General features: G+C 40.4%; 2 protein-coding genes across 2 annotated transcripts; one reads left to right on the top strand and one right to left on the bottom strand.

Annotated features, from left to right (window-relative positions):
• Positions 1-1200: 1200 nt before the first annotated feature.
• On the bottom strand, positions 1201-6136 carry sqor (sulfide quinone oxidoreductase). The gene is made up of 10 exons (XM_034588120.1): positions 5981-6136; positions 5280-5478; positions 4967-5137; positions 4764-4817; positions 4477-4671; positions 4176-4385; positions 3744-3927; positions 1770-1837; positions 1485-1663; positions 1201-1380 (listed from the first exon to the last, which is right to left on the bottom strand). The coding sequence occupies exons 2-10, from the start codon at positions 5475-5477 to the stop codon at positions 1323-1325; spliced, it is 1317 nt and encodes a 438-aa protein (XP_034444011.1). The 5' UTR covers position 5478; positions 5981-6136; the 3' UTR covers positions 1201-1322.
• A 1704-nt stretch (positions 6137-7840) lies between these two features.
• atp8b4 (ATPase phospholipid transporting 8B4) lies at positions 7841-20013 on the top strand. The gene is made up of 27 exons (XM_034587918.1): positions 7841-7976; positions 9576-9634; positions 9724-9837; positions 9925-10023; positions 10113-10174; positions 10290-10362; positions 10614-10684; positions 10863-10942; positions 11093-11251; positions 11395-11483; positions 12169-12365; positions 12704-12912; positions 13439-13482; positions 13572-13737; positions 13838-14026; positions 14437-14552; positions 14764-14928; positions 15013-15124; positions 15198-15303; positions 15944-16082; positions 16501-16684; positions 17219-17442; positions 17544-17627; positions 18022-18267; positions 18357-18495; positions 18576-18706; positions 19386-20013. Exons 1-27 carry the CDS (start codon positions 7898-7900, stop codon positions 19713-19715), a joined length of 3666 nt encoding a protein of 1221 aa, XP_034443809.1. The 5' UTR covers positions 7841-7897; the 3' UTR covers positions 19716-20013.
• The last annotated feature ends 644 nt before the right edge of the window (positions 20014-20657 follow it).

The raw sequence follows: 20657 nt of genomic DNA, 5'->3' as shown, positions 1-20657 counted from the left end.
TTTGTTTCATTCATTCATTTTTTTTTTCTAACTCACATCGTTATCATTAGTTTTAACATTAGTGTGGCAAAGACCTTTTCAAATTTCACTTAAACTTGTCCGTCTGCTTGTGTGAATATACGTCATTTTGTTATTGTTTGTGTGCTGGACACTTTGTGCAGAGCTTTTTATAAACAGTCTATGGTGTAGAGTGAATTTAGAAAACTTTGCGTTCATCCTACCTAGTTTATCTGCAGTGATGTTTTTCATAAAATGAAGCTGAATTTGCTTTGTTACAGGTTTATGTATAAGTTTGAATGATTCACTGAGCTGTTGTTATTTTTTCCTAAATTGAAACGTCAGATATTTCAGAGGTCTGTTAAGCAATTGACCATCTCTGGACCCAAGTTCACAAATTTTCAAAATAAAAGCTCTATAATAGTATTGTGAGTAAGTGACTTGTTTGTTTATTTAAAAAAAAAAGATGCCCCCTGGCCCCGCCCCTGGTTCATGGTGTAAAAAGTTAAGTTTTAATTTGTGCCTCCGCCGTCATAGCTCAGTGGCGACATGGATTTTCTGAAACACATACTGTAGCGGCATCGTCTTGCAAACAACACACAACTAACAACAATCCTTTAATAATAAAAAAGTCGATTAAGTTCTAGGCTCTGCAAGGTGAATTTCATGACCCTGAAACAAACTGGCTGCCTGGAAAGCAGTATAAAAACAATAATGAACTATATGATAATGAATTAATCAAAAGTTCAACCAAAAATCAAAGTCAGCAGCTGGGCAATATTCCTGTGGTTTGCATGAATAAATTAGTTGATTTGAACCCTGTTTCACTGATGAATTCTGATGCTTCAAACAAGGACAGTGGTATTCAATCAATCAACCAGTCGGCTATAACATAAATAAACTGAAAGAAACATTTGCTTCCTAAGCATCTTTCTGCATCAGTTGTGCAGAAAAATAGCTGAAGAAAAATCAGTGAGTGTCACAATAATTATCTGAGACTGAAATTATTATTACAGAAAAGCGAAGCCTTATGCAATATATCAATATCGATATTGTTGTTATAATATGCGATTTAAAACACCATAAAGTACAAGGTTAAAACTATACTGAGTATATATTTATAATTTTTCATTAACAATTTAAGTTTTTACATCAATATAATCATTAGTGGGTTTATAAGTGTCAGACATTGCTAACTTCATAGTTGGATTACACTTAAATCACTATTTATCCATTAAGGTATTATGAATTTCATGCTTTTTTTTCACACTAGAAATGTCATATAATGAAATGTAACTCTGAACATGTAAACTGATAATTAAGTTTCATTTCATCCCGAGATGAAAGAGTTTCCTGTATGGTCCTGGTCCACCCCACAGGCCCCTTAGAGAAGAGAGAGAAATGAAGAGAGAAGTAGTAAATGTGTTGGAATGATTCAGTGCTACAAGCTATCAGCACGTTATTGCTCAACCACAGTGTATAAATACCTGAGAAGGCCGTGCCAATAGAGATGAGGCATCAAATCAGCTTTCATGTGGTACATTGATCGTCTTTCTTTGGCCTGGTTGATGGGGAACGTTTCCAGTGGTTGTCCGTTGTAGTCAAACTCTGCCAGGATGACGGTGTTGTAGCTCGTAACCAGCGGACATGACGTGTAGCCATCATACTGTAAACAAGATCACTGATCATGTATTTGCAGATTTTGTAACAGAGACACTTCCAACAGGGAAGTTATAAAACAGTTCAAAGTTGATGTTTATCTGCCACTTCACCTTCCTATCTGGCTTCTCATTTTTCAGTACTTTGCTGATGGTTCTGTTCAGGATGGCCGACTGCGCAGCTACAAATGAGAGAAAAGTTTTAGAGAAAAAAAATCTATAAATGTTTCCTTGAGGGAACTTTTAAAATTAAATGTATCCTTTATTTAACCAGGATGGTCCCATTGGGATACAGGGAGTCCTGGTCAAGATGAGCAGCAATGAAATAAAAAGTTTCATAGATGAATACAAGCAGGGAGAGATAAAACATAATAACACACTAAAACGGACAGATTCAAATACACCACAGACATAGAAGCATGCAGGAATCAATGGCAAAAATGAATTATGGAAAAATAAAAACCACATTTTACGTGCAATGACATTGTTGTATGAAAACTGTTTTAAAAGATTTTGGAACATGTCAAGGGAGGGTAATGATTCCATGTTTAGTACTGTCTTGCAGCTCATTTCACGTCTATGGTGGATGAAAGCAAAATTCAGATTCACCAGCTCTGTGCAGGTAGTTGGGACATAAAGGAGAGTAATGGGAAAAGAAAAGTAATTTGTTAGTGAAATATTTGTTTTCTAAAACGCTTCATTTGATAAGAATAGACAGTTCCACAAAATAATTGCAGCCCGTGGCTTGACTGGGACCTATTGGGAGTGTAGACAGTCCTGGCCTTTGATTGGCTGAAGGGTTAATGTGCTAACTCTGCTTGTGTATTTTTTTTTTGTTGAAGATAAAGAGTGAGGAGCACAATAGTCTTCAAGCATGCTCATACTCCAATCCACTGATCTTTAATAGATTAGTGAACTAATTTCATCTGTTTAGTTTCCACTACAAGAAGAACGTTTCAATCGAGATTTTCCAACAAAGTATCTGGAGTGTCATTTGTTTGGAAGTAAGCGTCAACTAGATACTTTGACTGTAGTTTTAGTGGGCTCTTCAATAAAAGGACGGAGCCACACTACTATAATTCCTTGTTATTATTCTGCTCACATGACAGCAGCTTTAGACCGCCATAATGTTGATTCCACACCAGAGAGAAAAGCTACTACTTATTATTATTCCTCAAAATCATACTAGTGGGGCTGTATGTGAAAAGGGAAATGTCAGAGTCAGTTTCTCTGGACATTTTCTGGAAGTTTTCCTGCACGCCCCCCATGTAAAATGTCCGAGCAGCCCATGTGAGAATACAGCAGGAAAATGTTGGGAAAATTCACAGCGAGTGAGTGAGCATGCTGATGCCCATTACAGAGGCATAAGTGAAAAAAAATAAAAAAATAATACAAATATATCTGGTGCCATTTGCGTAGAAGACACCACTGGAGATGTCATCTTGGAAAGACAACGAGATTCGTGAGCTTTTGGAGATAACAGCCAGCATCGATGTGCTGTAAACAAAAACATGTGATTTCTGCAGCGAAGTTTGTAACAACAATCTCCAGAAAATGTCCGGACCCAATTTTCCAGACATTTTCCGGAGTTCATGTCTGAAAGCAAGGTTATGTTTAAAACAAAGTTGTTTGTACAATAATCTTCAGTCCTCATCAGTAGCCAACAAAAAGAGATCACATCTGTAGTGAGCTCACTGAAATACAACAATGAAAACTACCTTTGTTAGGACATTAGTTAAGTAGTAATGTTCAGCATGTTACCTTGCTTACACTAAAAACTTGAATCGGTATCTTAACATACTAATCTGTTAAACCACTGTGTTAAACACAAAGTGAACTTGAGACTGATGAGGTGGGAGAGTCGGTCAATCTCTACATTACAAGTGTCACAGGGTGTGGTGCACTCTTTTACAGTCGTGTGTAAATAGTTGGTTGTGTAATTCACCCGTGGAACACAATAACCATCAAATTACAAAATAAACCGGCAGTTAACGGTAGATAAAACATGACTAACAGTACGCAGCAACAGTGTACTTTCCAGTAATGTGTTGCTGCAATGTTCACACTTGTGACTGAATCATCACTTACCGACAGCGGCAGCGGTTTTGGAGGTGGGCAGGCTGGTACAGTCTCCGATCCCAAACACATTTGGATACGTATTATGTTGGAGAGTGTCTTTGTTGACGTCCAACCAGCCGGCCACATCGGCCAGTGGACTGCCTTTAATCACCAAGTTGGGTCCCATTGGTGGTGTGACGTGAAGCATTTCATACTGATGAAGAAGAACAGCGAAGGTCAAGGGTTACTACTCTGGTCTCTTCTCCTAATTTGTCATGTATTTAGGTGCAAATTGAAACAAAAGATAAACTAGTATGTTGATACCATACAGACACTATACAGACAAAAACACTGCATTATTATTTCAGGATTTAAATAGAAAGCAAATGACAAACCACAGAGGTAAGTAGTCTATACAACACCGTATTTAAAGATAATGAGGAGGTACAGTAACACAAATACCTCAATGACATTTGTTTCTCCGGGCTTGTCAAGGTTTTCAAACACAGCTTCCTGTTTGTCTGCCCGCACTTCAATCAGGTTCTGCCTCAGGTTCACGTGTATGTCACGGCTTTTCACAATCTCCCACAACGAGTCAGCATACTTCTTGACGCCAAACAGCACAGGGAGCGATGTGTTGTATATTATATTGGCCTTGGCCCTTTTTCCTGTCTTGAAAATAAACATAAAAAGAAATCTTGACGAAATCTGAGAGATCAGGGAAAATAAACCAAATTATTGTTACATCCCGAAATGCAAGTACCTTCCTGAGATAGGCATCTGTTAGGTACATGATCTTCTGTGGCGCTCCGGCACATTTCACAGGAGTATCTGGGAAAGAAAACACAGCGTTGCCCTCGGTGAAGTTCTGCAGAGCTCTCCATGTTTTGTCCACAGTTTGCACTGAGTAGTTTGACCCAATCTTTGGATAGTCAAACCCCTCTGGTAGTCCTTTGATCTGTGTTTAAGAAAACCATAAGTTTCCTGGGACATAAGTGCAGTTGTAATTACTGTATATAAAGCTGCAAAAGACCGAAAGCATTAATTCACCTTCTCGTAATGCAGTTGTAATCCAAGAGCCACAATCAAATACTCATAGGAGATCTGCAATGTGAAAGACAGGGCTAGATGGTCGGCTTCAGCTTCAAATTCAATCGGCCGCTCAGTGCAAAAAGCCAGTAGATGATCATTGACAAATTTTATAACTTCAATGTGTACACAGTCATTGTTATAGTTCCCTAAAGCAAACATACTTCAGTTCCATCCTCTGTGCGGACAGTATTTGTTTCTGGGTTTATTTCCTGAACTTTAGATTTCACCCACTTCACTCCAGAAGGCATAACGCTGGCAGTGGGTCGACCGGACGAGGCTATAGATTTTGCACCGGCACCGACCAGGGTCCATATTGGCTGATAGTAGTGCATCTGAGAACAAAATGAAAAGAAAGACTTTAACAGTTTGGTATGACAGAAGATAGTATTATGTTTTCTGCAGGACATATGAAAGCAAAGTTTTATACATCACAGTTTGTATTATGGTCTGGGGCACAAACTAGTGGATCCTTGCCTCGCTGGGCTCTACGACGGCGACGTTCCCGGCTCCCATCATCCTCTTCATCCGGGCACTCATTGTGATGCCCCCGCTGCCTCCCCCGAGCACAAGCATTTTGTGGTGCTCCTTGGCAGAGGCCCGGCTGCTGGTGTGAAAGTTAGAGATGGCGTTGGCAGTGGAGTGGCACTGCCTCAGACGACCCAGAGCAGCCATTCTGTGTCCAAACAACAAATGCAAGTCATGCTGGTTGGCAACCAATCTGATATATTTGTCTGTGAGCTGAAGAGTCAACAGACTGAACTTACTGGTTTATGCTCAACAAAGGAAATTACTGGTTTTCACTATTGTAGATAAGTGACTTTATGATTAAGTAATAACCATGTGACATTCAGCACACACCTTTATATCTAGTCATCTGTCATGTGCTGATAAGGGGAAGATGAGTTTGATTCCAAGGACTATCACAATAAAAGTACTACTGACTATTTGTAGGAAAAGACTTCTTTATTTTGACCTTTTTTAAAACAAGTTGTTAAACAAACACTTTAAAAACCTTTAACTTGAATGAGACGTTATGGATCCAAGTCTACTTTTACTTCTGCACGCTGCGTAACAAACACACCGAGCCTGCGTCACATGCGTAGACAGCTTTAAATAGATATTCAGGTAGAGTTTAGGACGGAGACGTCGACAGAGGCCACTTGTCTGACACCTACCTCGTCTCCTCGTGCAGGTTCAGTCACAATCCTGTCAGGAGGCTGCAGAGTGAGTCCAGCCTGCTTCCTGTCAACAGTGAGCAGGGACTGTCACCGTCTGCAGACACTTCAACCCGGAGTGAACTTCCTGGAACTGGAGGAGTGAAGGAAACGAGTTATGTCGGTAAGTGTAGTTCACAGCCTCGGTCACGCCCCCTCCACTATCTGACCAATCGAAAGCTTCAGATTGAAATACATCCCAGCTATAAAAATAAAACATATCACCTGTTTCACTCTTTCTTTCTTTCTTTCTTTCTTCTTGACAACTCATGTCTTGAATGGTGTGTTACCGAGCACCCTGGGAAATGTAGTTCAGAGGGACAACCCATAGATCAGATGGATGGCATGACTGCTTCCCAAAAGGGAATCCAAAGTGTCTTAATCACCGCCTGGTGGCCGGCTGCAGTATAGGTTATAAAGCCGGCCTCCTCTATGTTGGTGGATGGGACATGGACCGAAATTAAAAAGTACATTACAAATAACTCAAACATGGTTTCTGGCATATGTTCAACTGTTAATTGTCCTGGTAATGTTGGTTTTAATGAGATAATTGAAGCTATAGAAACTGTCATGTCATGATTGACAGCTGAAAGTGATTGATTGAGCTGGTGTAGTGACCGTGGCTTCGTCCCCCGATCGCTACTGTGCAGACTCTGGATCCTAATGTGCAAAAGGGTGACGTTCGTATCCCAGATGTTTTGGATTCATTTCTGGATAGTTTTATATATTCATATGAGCCTTTATATAAATTTGGAGAAATACAGTACATATTCACTTCATATGAGATTATCTTATATATTTGCATTGCACCTTGCAAATTACTTTACTTAATTTCCCCTGCCTTAATGTAGCATATTTTATACTATATGTATCTTTTTAACCAAGCTTTATTTTGATACATTTTATTCATAACAGCATTATACTTGTACATTTATCATTATACCTCAGTGCTGTGTTTCTGTATGTTGTGCTTCATCTTGAAAAGTGCTAGATAAATACCATACTCTAATACTATGTGTTATCATTATTATTATTTATTCATTTATTTATTATTATAATACTTCTACTACTACCACTATATAAAATGAAATAAAAAATAAGAATAAGAATAAGAATAAAATTTTCCCAAAATAACAACAGTGGTCAAGTCCAATCTGACAGTCCCCTGCTGCCACACACACACACACACACACACACACACACACACACACACACACACACACACACACACACACACACACAGCTCCAGCCTGAGACGCTGGTGTCTTCCTGCACCATTTTCTCAGTCCCACCCCCCCCCCCCCCCCCCCCCCCCTCTCTCTCTTTCTCTCTCTCTCTCTCTCTCTCTCTCTCTCTCTCTTTTTCTTTCTTTCTCTCTCGCTTCTTCTCTAACCGTTTACATGACTCCATCCACGGCTGGTGATTTTGATTCAGGGGGAGGACACAGCGCTTTTTGAGGAGAATTCTCCACAATGTGATGCTTGGAATAAATGCAGGTGAATCAGAGGATACATGGAGGAAACACAAGGATGCGCCTGTGACAAACTTATGCAAGGAAAGGAGAAATGGAGGCAGACTTCAGAAACATTACCATGATATAACCAAACACAAAGAGAGCCATCTCTTAAAAAAAATGACTGAACTCTACATCAAGTTTGAGGGATGTTTGTACTTGGGACTTTTCACTAAGGAGACAGCTTACTGGGAATTTATCTGCTGCTGGAGCTTGTCTCAAGACAAAAGAAACCAGACACCACTTTGCTTCCTATTGCCTCAGATTATTACTGACTCGTTCCTCCTCCAACACATCCACTCCACTGGTGCTCCTCCGTAGAATGCTCAGCACCACACTTTTTATTATTTTATGCAGTCAGATAGATGGTTATTGTGTCTTTTAGGGCAAGGAGCAGGAGGTCCCAGGATAAGATGGCATTCTGGAGGAGAAATACTCTTGTTGGTAAGACACATTCTCTATTCATTTTCATTTCATTTATTCAACAAAGTAAAATCATTCTTTTATTTTTTTTTTCCAAGAAGGAGCAGGTCCTTTACTGTAGCCTATATTAAATGCTACACCAATAGATAAACAACATATTGCAATATTCAGTTAATGCATAGAGAAGTAGCAGTAGAAGTAGAAGTTTTCTTCAATGATGTAAAATAAGTTAGGAACAATAAATCTGGTTTTACATTAATAAGTTGTTCACATTTGTTAAAATTATTGTTATTATTGTTACTGTATCAACGTTGAGTCTCAGTGGTCTGAACTATTTCCTGAGGCAATTGTGAATAATTTCGCCGCTGCATGAATCCCAGTGCTGTTCGGACTTGCAGGCTTACTCACGAGTCTGTAGAAGTCTCTTGTAAAGAAGTAAAACTCCTTCAGGAATCAGAAAACTTAATCACTTTGTGCTTTATTAGAAAAACAACATTGCATTGATGCATCTTCTAATCAAATGCTTAAGCAGAGTGAAGCCTTCAAACAACAAAAGCCTTTTTTAAATAATTGATTGTCATAGTAACTGATAGGAGGATGAGGGCAGTCTGTTCTGTTGGAGGCTCTATCCTGTTGCAGCATCTCTGCATGTCTATTATGCATAATTCAACAATGATTTAAGGTCGTTTGGAAACAACTGATCTAGCGCTGAGTTAATGGTTTCATCATTTAATATGCTTCCTCTTGGGACCGTTTAAAAAGCATGGTCGAGCATGACAATGACTCTTAATGCATCACCTTGACGTATGAGCCATGAGATGAATGCCAAAGCTTTAAGTGTGGATGAAGTCTTCAGTGCAGGCTCAGGCTGGTTCCATCTGCCATTTTAGAGGGTATAGATCAATCATATTTATTTATCATGCTGTAGACACAAATATGCCCATTTTAAATGTTGTATGATATGATATGAGTGATACTGTGTGAAAGAACCCTAGTAGTAAACAATAGAAATAGCCTCTTACATTCACAGAGAAGTGGGACCAAATTGTGACAACAAACTGTTGAAGTTTATAATTATGAAATATTACTGAATGCCATTAAATGACTAACAGTCTTTTATAAGTTATAATTTAATCCAATTGAATTCAACTTAAGTTGTATGGCCCCAAATTACAACATACAATATTGTGAAGCTCATTAAAACTAACACTTGAGGCTTCTCTTTGATGAGGCGTCTGATATCAGAAAGTAGTGATGACGATGATGATGATGATGATGATGATGATGATGATGATGATGATGATGATATTGATGATGATGATGATGATGATGATGATGATGACGATGACGATGACGATGACGATGACGATAATCTCTCTTTAAATTTGGTCTGTTTGAGTCCCCTTCCTGTAAGAGAGATTGGCCTTTAATAAAACTCTGTCTAAAGTAATACGTACCTGAGGACATGAGGGAGACACAGAAACTGCAACAGATCATGTGAAAGGATGAATATACAACTTGAAACATGAACAACCTCTGTCCCAGCAGACGTGTTGACTCGTCATGGCAGGAAACATGCAGGGTTCCTCACATTAACAAAGGTTCTTTCTCTGTATGTAGAGAGGGAACGTCACGTGAAAGCCAATGCACGGGACTACATTGACAAGTTCTCATATGCTGTAAGTAAACATCGCAACATCGCTTTTCATTTGCATCATCCACAAGCTCAGGCTGATCTGTGTTTTTTTCTAAATGTGTCATTATTTAGGACAATCACATCAAAACGTCAAAGTACAACATCTTCACCTTCTTGCCCCTCAACTTGTTTGAGCAGCTGCAGAGAGTGGCCAATGCTTACTTCATAGTGCTGTTGATACTGCAGGTAAGAGAAACTGTCTCTGTGAGCAGAAAATCTGCTTCCACATATTGATTTATCCAATGACTAACCTCAGATTTTCCTTTCACATAGCTTATTCCAATGATATCCTCCCTGTCCTGGTTCACGACCATCGTGCCTTTGTTGCTGGTGCTGCTAATCACAGCTGTGAAGGACGCCACAGACGACTACGTTAGTTCATCCAGATCAGTTTGTGTTTGTAAGCTCTTCTAAACTCTCCTCCTTTATCTCCCATGCTCATTTTACTCCTTTAATTTCAGTTCCGACATAAGAGCGACCAGCAAGTCAACAACCGTCAGTCTCAGGTTCTCATCAGGGGAAGGTATGAAAGTGTAACTGCTGAAAATCAAATAACCTGCACAAATGATCGTATAGTTTTTATTCTCAATGACATTTTATGAGTATAATTGTAAGTTCTTGTGCTTTTTGTTCCCAAGTTTGCAGAATGAGAAATGGATGAACGTTCGAGTGGGGGACATCATCAAACTAGAGAATAATCAGTTTGTTGCTGTGAGTAAATTGTGCTATTGTGTTGTGTGCAGTGATACCAATTAGATGCTGCTCATACATTGAGAGTGTCGAATTTCCTTTTTCAATCTGTGAAACAATTTATTGGAGTAGGTTCATTTCTGCGTCTTTATGTCGGTATATAATGAAGGGAATAAATATTGGAGGATCCAGAGGCTGCTGCTCTTTCAAGTTCAGTGGTGAACGATTTTTTGCATTTTCTCATTAGTGTTTCATATTGGTTTAACACTCAGGCCGACATCCTCCTCCTCTGTAGCAGTGAGCCCAATGGACTGTGTTACATTGAGACGGCAGAGCTAGATGGGTAAGTGCTGTACTGGCTTTTTTTTTTTAAGTAAAACTATCAAACATGATACACTATAGTGTGACGATGGAAACTGTGAGAATATGAGGAATGTCAAAAATGTGGCTGTAACTGTTTGAGTTCTACATTTATATTTCACATTAGAAGAATTTTCTATTTTCCACTTTTCCCCTCACAGAGAGACAAATCTGAAAGTTCGTCAGGCCTTGACCGTCACCTCAGACTTGGGAGATATTTCAAAGCTGATGGACTTTGATGGTGAGATGATGTTTGGAATATTTATTCATGTACATGTTTGCTGTATGTGCATATATGACATATTATTGTTGTATGATTAAGTATGTACATTTTCAGTAATGCATGTTGTTGACTGTTGTTCTCTGGAACTCTTTTAACTGTGGTTTTCAGGAGAAGTCATTTGTGAGCCACCGAACAACAGGCTGGATAAATTCATCGGAACATTATGCTGGAGAGACAATAAATACCCTCTGGATAATGACAGGATGCTGCTGCGAGGCTGTGTACTCAGAAACACTGAGTGCTGCTTTGGAATGGTGATCTTTGCTGGTAAGATATTTAAATGTTTTTCATTCACCACATCCATGAGCCTTGTCTGTTTTTCCTGTGTATTTCTCTCTCTGACTTTCCCATGAACCCTCCTGTTGCTCAGACTCTTTCATCACTGATGATTTTTCCTCTTTATTCAACAGGGCTGCAAACCAAACTGATGCAGAACTGTGGAAGAACTAAATTTAAGAGAACAAGTATTGACAAACTCATGAACACTCTGGTTCTTTGGGTGAGCCGCAGTTTGCTTATTCGTGGAAATGTAGACACTATATTTTTCCAATTAATCAAAAGGGGTGGTCTGAAGCTGCTGAAATGCTGCGTCAGTCACACAGCCTATACTTTTGCATCACTGTGATGTATTTGCACAATAGCACATTGTGTCTAGTCTTGCACTCACCCCTAAAAATGTCAGGTAAAGCAAGAACGGAGGCTGACATTTCTTACAAGTGGTTGAAGCAGTTGACCAATGACAACAAACTGAGCCAACGGGCCAATCAGAGCAGACTGAGCTTTATTGGGAGGTGGGTCTTAAAGAGACGGTAGCAAAAACCAAGCTTTTCAGACAGAGGCTGAAAAGAGGAGCTCCAGCGATGGACAGTCTGAGGAAAGTGTTGTGTTTCCTGAACACTGGAGCATGTAAACATTTTCAACTAGCAACCCATATTAAACCTCAGCTCAGTTATGTGAGGTCATTTATAGTAAGAGTAAGTTGTCCCATAAGAGTAGGCACAACAACACAAATCAGAGCATGAGGGACAGGTCAGTCAAGCGTAGTGTGTACATCCACTCAGTCCTGAAAAGAAGCACTTCAGACAAGTGTCTGTGTACTGAGAGTGTAGCACAATTGTTATGATAGTCCCCTCTATTAAAGAAAACCTTCGATATCAACATTAAACGCTGATTCTGTATTTCAGATCTTTGCCTTCCTCATTTGCATGGGAGTTATTTTGGCCATTGGAAACACGATCTGGGAGAGTCGGATCGGCAGAAGGTTCCAGGTGTTCTTGCCTTGGACGGAGTTTCAGAGCAACGCTGTTTTTTCTGGCTTCCTCACCTTCTGGTCCTACATCATCATCCTCAACACTGTTGTGCCCATCTCACTGTATGTCAGGTACAGTCAAAGAACATGCACCTGTCTGCAAAAGTCTTACATTTCATTCTACTCATAAATGGAGGAATCTCTCTCTGTCTGTGTTAATTACAATTTTCCCAATAACCGCTCATCCGATCGACTTGGTGGGGGAGTAGCTGATGGTCTGAGGACGTGCAGTGTCAACTGATGTTGATGTTTTGTGGATGAGCGGTTCTTCAGTCAATCTCAATAAAGATGTCATCACGGTTCATGCTCGAGCTCTATGGTCACTTTGATCAAGCAGGGGACATCTTATTTTGAAAAAATAAACATGTATAAGTTGTATTATACAATGAGCTGTATGACCTTTCCTTCAGTGTGGAGGTCCTGCGGCTCGGTCACAGTTACTTCATCAACTGGGACAAGAGAATGTACCACGGTCAGACGAACACTGCAGCTGTAGCTCGCACCACCAGCCTGAACGAGGAGCTGGGCCAGGTGCAGTTCATCTTCTCCGACAAGACCGGCACCCTCACCCAAAACATCATGCTGTTCAGCAAGTGCTCCATTAATGGACAGACGTATGGTACGGAGCTTTGTGATCCTCTTAAATAACTTGTATATTACTGTTTGAAAATGTATACGATTGGCTTTCTTTGGGATTAAGAAGTAATTAACTCAAATATTAGAGCATAATTCTTTAATTCCTTGAAATTTACTTGAAATTTTCCACTTTATTAATTGTTTAAAGTGGAGACATCTCCATCAGACCTCTAGAAGACCACATTGACTTGCTGATATCAAAAAATATATCACATCATGAGACGCCACACTTTACAGCAACTGTATCCTGTTACTTTTAGAGGACAGTTTCATCACGGCAGCAAATTTTTCTTCAGACGTCTGCGAAGCCTTCCATGAAATACATCATGATTGCTTTTATTACGTTTGTCATGAAAACATAATGTGTTCGATTACTGTTTCATCTATTTTAATTCATTCTTAAAAGCCATATTGAGAAGTGCAGATAAAAACAACAATCACGCAGGCAGCGCAGCATTTCTTTAATATTTGACAAAGATGTTCAACTCATAAATTTGTTTCCCTCGTAGGTGATGTTTATGATGAATTTGACCAAAAGATGGAAAATACAGAGGTAAGTAAGTTAAAGTAGCTAATTCACTAACTCTCTGATATTATATTCATTTTCTAACGTCCATGCTGATGGTGAGAATGTCCCCTCAGAAAACAGCTTGTGTGGACTTTTCCTTCAACCCTCTATGTGACAGAAGGTTTAAGTTTTATGACAGCAGCCTGGTGGAAGCTGTAAAACTGGAGGATCCTGCCGTGCAGGAGTTCTTCAGGCTGCTGGCTTTGTGCCACACGGTGATGCCAGAGGAGAAGACCGAAGGTAAAACACAAACACACACAGGAGTTGTAGAAGTAATAATAGCCCATAGCCCCTCAGTTTATTAAGGTGCTTTCTGAACGATGTTTCTGTTAACATGAAGGACATCTAGTGTACCAGGCCCAGTCTCCGGATGAGGGAGCTCTGGTCACCGCGGCACGGAACTTTGGGTTTGTCTTCCGGGCTCGAACCCCAGAGACCATCACTCTGTGTGAGATGGGGCGGGCCGTCACCTACCAGCTGCTGGCCATACTGGACTTCAACAACGTGCGCAAGAGAATGAGTGTCATTGGTTAGGTCTTCACTTTTAACAGCAATGTTCTAGTTCATGTATCTTTTCATGCAGATTAATAATCAGGAAAATGAAATGAATCCCACTTCTTATTTCTAGCATCTATATTTTGGTATGACTTTTTGATAAGGCATAATTTACAAAAGGTTTATAAAGCAGTGATTAATGGCTTTATTATGTGATGAACTTTTTGACCTCTGGCATTGGTAAAATGATTTATTAACCATTAATAGAGCCATTAATTACAGTTTATAAAGCCTTACCAGACAGTGGTACAGTGGTCAGTAATCGATCCTAATTTTCAAATAACAGTTTCAGTCTTTTATCTCAGGGTTACTCTTTGTTGTTTGTATGGTAATAAGATCTGATTTCTTAACTAATGTAGTTTGTTCTCTTCCTGTGTTTTACAGTGAGAAATCCACAAGGCCAAATTAAACTTTACTCCAAAGGAGCCGACACTGTTATCTTCGACCGCCTGGATCCATCCAGTGAAGACCTCATGTGCACAACCTCAGAGCATCTCAGTGTGAGTGCTGTTTGGATGGACAGCATTACTCAGTGACACTATGCAATATGCACTATGCATCTGTATTTACTCATTTCAGAAATTGTAGATTTTAAATTGTACAATGACATGTCGTCTGCCACAGTTATACTGTAGTTATATTATAATTACATACATTATTATGCTTTATTTAGTTGCACACAGGATTTTGAGACTTTTCTTCCCCCTGCAGGAATTTGGCGGAGAAGGCCTCCGGACATTAGCTCTGGCCTACAAAGACCTAGATGAAAAGGAATTTGAAGTTTGGATGGAGAAGCTTGTGTTCGCCAGCACTGTGATTGAGAACCGGGAGGATCAGCTGGCGGTTCTCTACGAGGAGATCGAGCAGGGCTTGAAGGTAAAATCGACAACTTCTCCTTTACATCTATGAACCGGTCGAACTCATTTAGTGTCTGCAGACTGACTGCTGTTCTGGTTGAAGCTTCTAGGAGCCACAGCAATAGAGGACAAGCTACAGGAAGGAGTCCCAGAAACAATCGCCTGTCTAAATCTGGCCGGCATCAAGATCTGGGTCCTCACAGGAGACAAACTAGGTAATTATCTTATTGACTTTAACTTTAATACCTGCTTACCCAGCTCTGATATATACTGTGTGTGATGTTCCAGAGACTGCGATGAACATCGGCTACTCCTGCAACATGCTGCGAGACGACATGAACGAGGTGTTTGTCATGTCTGGCCACACTCTGCTGGAGGTGCAGCAGCAGCTCAGGTGACACATTATACATTTATCCTTTCACCTCTGATGACACAGCAGGAAATCTGATAGGCCACTGGGTTTATGGCCCCCGTGGTGGACAATCTTGGTGTCTAAAATCTTTGAAATATCTTTGCCTAAGAGTAACATATTTTATCAAGTCCAAGCGTGCATGATTTTTTTTAAATAAAGAAGATTTACAGAAGGGCCCAAAAATGGGAGGGTGGCAGGGGCAAACCAACAAATGGACACTGAGAAGTGTAAAGTGGACGTCAGCTCGTGGTCCCTCATATGTTCATGCAGTGTAAAGCCTGTCGTCCCAGACCACTTCCCAATGTGGACTGGATCAGATCTCAGGATGCACCTGGGTGATCTGTACTTAGCTGAACGGGGGCTTAATGCATGTGTAAGTGCCTGGAATGGTGGTGGAGGGTTTCAATTTAACTTTACTATTATTTATATGTGTGTTCACTGTCTGCACTCTGTTTATAATTTTGATAATAAAAGAATTGTTTGAAGATTGTAATTATGTTTGTGGGGGAGGTTTTCCCCTGGTCCCTTTTGCCTGGGTCCCCTAAAGTTCCGTGAAACAGCCCCCGGAGGGTGGTCTCAGAGTTTTGGACCTGCATGTTCACCTGCTCTTCTCTCTTGTCAGAAGTGCGAAGGAGCACATCCTCGGCCTGAGTCGAGTTGGCAGTGCAGGAGACGTTGAGAAGTCGGACGTGTTTGCAGACTCTGTGTTAGAAGAAACCATTATAGCAGAGTACGCCTTGGTCATCAATGGACACAGTTTGGTAAGATACTCAAATGTGTTACATTAGTGAAATGAAAACCCTCTTCTTTGTGAGAATTGTGCTTGTTTTCTCCATGCTTGTTTTTAGCTTGCAGGTTTTACTCAATTAAACAGTTGTTTGTGTTGCTGTCTGCTGAGTCGTGCATCTCTGCATCTGCTGACGGAGCTAAGTCTGTAATGAGCAGAGAGCTGCTGTGCTGCTGAGGGCCCACGACGCTATTACAGGTTTTCATTAACATCCATTCCCTCAGAGGAGCTGCTCCCTCGCCGCGCTTTGAGCAGTGTGCATGTCGCACAACAGCTCGATGGAAGTGATGCATTCAGCAGCTTCTGCTTGGAGTTGCCTCTACAGGGGGTTGATGTTATAGGATGGTAATGACAGGTTTTACAAGTATGATGAGTGTGTGTTCTCCCTGCAGGCTCATGCTCTGGAGCCACAGCTGGAGCACGTCCTGTTGGACTTGGCCTGTTTGTGTAAAACCGTCATCTGCTGCCGCGTCACTCCGATGCAGAAAGCTCAGGTGGTGGAGCTGGTGAAGAGGCACAAGAGGGCCGTCACCCTGGCCATAGGAGACGGAGCCAATGACGTCAGCATGATCAAGAGTAAATATCGGGATCGATCACTTTTAATGATTGAGTCTGACACTGACACAGCATCAACAGGAGCAGCGACATGAAGTGGAGCCCCAGTCTCTGCCTCCAGTGTTTTACTGTTGCACACACCAAGACCGTTTTCATGCTGTGATTCTTAATCCAAACAAAGATTGCAGCCAAAAATCTCCTACTTCAATAGACACAAATTCCCCTAACTTAAAAATGATTTAATTAGGAATAGGAGTATTGTTGCATTTATTGTGTCAGATTCAGGTGCACTCTTCCTAAGCTGAACCTGACCTTTCTGGGCGAGCAATAGGACAATATACAGTTTATTTTAACCTTATGAATATAATACATGTAGTCACATATATATTTGAAGTGTTTTAGTAACAGATGGAAAAGTGTATCAGCCAATTTCAATCTTTAGAATCATAGGTTACACCTTTTTAACACGAATAATTCAATATTTCAACGATCAATGATGTTCAATGTTTTACTTTCTAGTGTTGGTGAACCATACTTTGTGTATCTGTGCCTAAGCTGCTCACATCGGTGTCGGCATCAGTGGTCAGGAGGGGATGCAGGCCGCTCTGGCGTCAGATTACTCCTTCGCTCAGTTTCGCTACCTCCGGCGGCTCCTGCTGGTGCACGGACGCTGGTCCTACTTCCGCATGTGTCATTTCCTGTGTTACTTCTTCTACAAGAACTTTGCCTTCACGCTGGTCCACTTCTGGTACGGTTTCTTCTGTGGTTTCTCAGCTCAGGTGAGAATATGGTGAATACATCATGAGGCCTTTCTGCTCTGAATGTTTCTGGATTTTTTATATTGAATTAAATATGTACTGTCACTGTGTTCTTTCCACAGACTGTGTATGACCAGTGGTTCATAACCCTCTTCAATATAGTCTACACATCTCTGCCAGTATTGGCAATGGGACTTTTTGATCAGGTAAGAATATATGAGGTTCATACATCATTGACTTCTATTAAGTCATTAATAAATTAAAAGTCTTTTTTTCAGAAGTCTCCAATGGCAAATCCTCTTGCCAACTTTTATTTTTATTTTTATTTTCAAGATACTGCAGAGTCATGAATATTTTATTACTGTCGACCTCTTTTACTGTGCCATGATTAATGAACCACAATAATTCTTACATTTGACTTGAACCTTTAACCTTATCCACCCAAACTCATATCAAAGTACAACACTGTATATTCTTATTACCTCCTGTGCCTTTTTCTCCAAGCACTAACCAACCTCAACACGTATCTTTCCCCCTCACCACGATATAAAATATCTTTTTTTTTTTTTTAAACACTCACACTGTCATTATTTTGTAAAGGACGTAAACGACCACATCAGCCTTCGCTACCCGAGCCTGTACAGACCCGGCCAACAGGACCTCCTCTTCAACAAGCGTCAGTTTTTCCTGTGCACGCTGCATGGGATGTGCACGTCCTTCCTGCTTTTCTTTATTCCCTACGGAGCCTTCTCTGTCCTGGTGAAAGAGGATGGCTCCCACCTTTCTGACCAACAAGCTTTTGCTGTCACCATAGCAACATCCTTGGTTATAGTCGTGAGTGTTCAGGTACGGCTATAAATAGAAACAAAAAGTTGCCCTGATTATAATAAGATCAAGACTTTAATTGTGTTTATGACACATGTGTCTGTTTTTAGATTGGACTTGACACACACTACTGGACAGCTGTCAATCACTTCTTCATATGGGGGAGTCTGACCCTGTACTTTGTCATTTTATTCGCGATGCAAAGCAACGGCATGTTCGGCATCTTTCCCAGTCATTTCCCATTCGTAGGTATGTTTGGTTCATTGTGATACATGTGAGATAATAAAAGCTGATGCATGGATATTGAGTACAAATAAATTTCTCCTCAGGCACGGCCAGTAACTGTCTGTCAGAGAAGAGCGTATGGTTGGTCATTCTGCTAACCACTGTTGTGTGTGTGGTGCCGGGGTTAGTCGTCAGCTTCCTGAGAATAGACCTCTTCCCAACTCTAACAGATAAGGTGCAGTAACTTTTATGCATATGATGGGTTTCATGAGGTCACAGTGACCTTTGACCTCCAAATTCAAATCAATTCATCCTTGAGTCAAACTGAACGTTTGTACGAAAATTGAAGAAAGGTGTCCTTGAGGTTTCATGTTCACAAGAAAGGAATGGACAGACTAACAACCTGGAAACATAAGTCTCCGGTCGCAGGCATAAAACCAAAGATTAGAGGAAAGTCAAAATAATAAATACACAACCGGAAACTTTTCTTACTAATCCATTTATCATCTCATGGTAAATAGTAATGGTCTGTATTTATTTAGGACTTTTCTGGTCTTGATGACCACTCAAACGCTTTACAGTACAGTTTTTCCAATTCACCCATTCAGATTGAAAATCACTGGATTGAAAAACACGGAGCTTAAGCATTTAACTGTATGAAGAAAGATTAGCTCCATCTCGACCAGCTACAAGAGTAAAACACTGCTTACACATTGATGTAACAGGATGAACATTCATCAGTCATTACGGCATTTTTTCTGCAGAATAATTATTTCTACTCTTTAATAACATTTTGCAAGATTAGTTAAATAGGATTTTAAAAGCAAGAATTGCAGAATGATTGTAATGTAATATTCTTACATTGTGGTATTGGTTTGTATCTAAGTACTTCCACCACTGCTGTATTTCAACAGGTTCGTCACCAACAACAGTCCAGAAAGAGGCAGGGGCCTCAGGAGCACAGCCTGAGGCAAAGTCGCAGGACGAGCTCCCGCCGCTCTGCTTATGCCTTCTCCCACCAGCAGGGTTACGGAGAGCTGATAACCTCAGGCAAGAACATGAGGACGAGCAGGGCGTCTACTGCTCGCTCCGCTGAAAGAACACAGCACAGCTCCAACTGGATAGAAAATATGTTAAAGAGAAAGAACGAAGTCTCCTGCATCCCTGATGAAAGCACAGAAGCCCCCGGAGAAGAGCAACAGAACGTTACAGACTCCGTAACGGCATCAGCACACACACACTGAGCTCCACCGCCAATGAACACTAAACTATAGGATACCATAAACAAAGGGATCCCACAGACCAAGCACAAGGTGTGAGTGAGTTTATACTCGAATCCAACAACTCACATGTACCTCATTTTGTATCAGTGTGAGTCATGCGGACTCTTGAATGTGAAAGGCCAATTTAAACAGATACGTTTCTAAACTGTATCGAGCAAAGCACAATTAATTTATCAAATCTGGTCTGACAACAGCAGCTTCAGAATAATTGAAGGCAATGTGTTGCCAAGGTCATCCTGCATTAACTGATCCTATTTGATCTTTAAGCAGTTGGAGTTTTTTCTATATTATATCAATGGCACATTTCAGCACCTTGAGATAAACATTTAGTTGCTATTAACCAAAGTTGTAATACAAAGATAACACAAGCAAAAACAAAGTTTACTAATAGACTTCAGTCTGTAAAGCCATATGCGTTGAAACTTTCACCTCAACCTACCAAGACAGAGGTTTGTGTGAATATAGTGATAAGCACAAATTAGGTACGGATCTAAATCTCTGGTTACATTTTACTGACTCCATATTTCGCACATTCATACGCCATTGAACAAACTATGATCTCAAATGCTGTACGATTCATAAAACGTACAGCATTTGTGGACAAGGACGTGGGAGAATCATTCTGAGAGCTGTATTCAATGTGCTGTGCCTTGTATTTCTGACATCTTCTCAAAATCCCTCATTAAAACAAGGTTTTCTTTCATTGCAGTTTTTGCATTATCAAATTCCAAATATGATTTTTATTTTCAATTTGGTTCTAATGAACAAACTAGAATATCACTCAGTAGAGCACATACCCCTATACATGGCCCCTAAGTCTCACATTCAGTACAGTACAGGAGAATGTGCCTTAGACCACCGAGCCTCCACCATCACTGTGTCACTCTAAAAAAATGATTGTGT

The sequence above is a fragment of the Hippoglossus hippoglossus genome, chromosome 6, assembly GCF_009819705.1.
Source record: "Hippoglossus hippoglossus isolate fHipHip1 chromosome 6, fHipHip1.pri, whole genome shotgun sequence".
In the NCBI taxonomy this organism is placed as follows: domain Eukaryota; kingdom Metazoa; phylum Chordata; class Actinopteri; order Pleuronectiformes; family Pleuronectidae; genus Hippoglossus; species Hippoglossus hippoglossus.
This window is presented reverse-complemented; position numbering and strand designations above follow the sequence as displayed.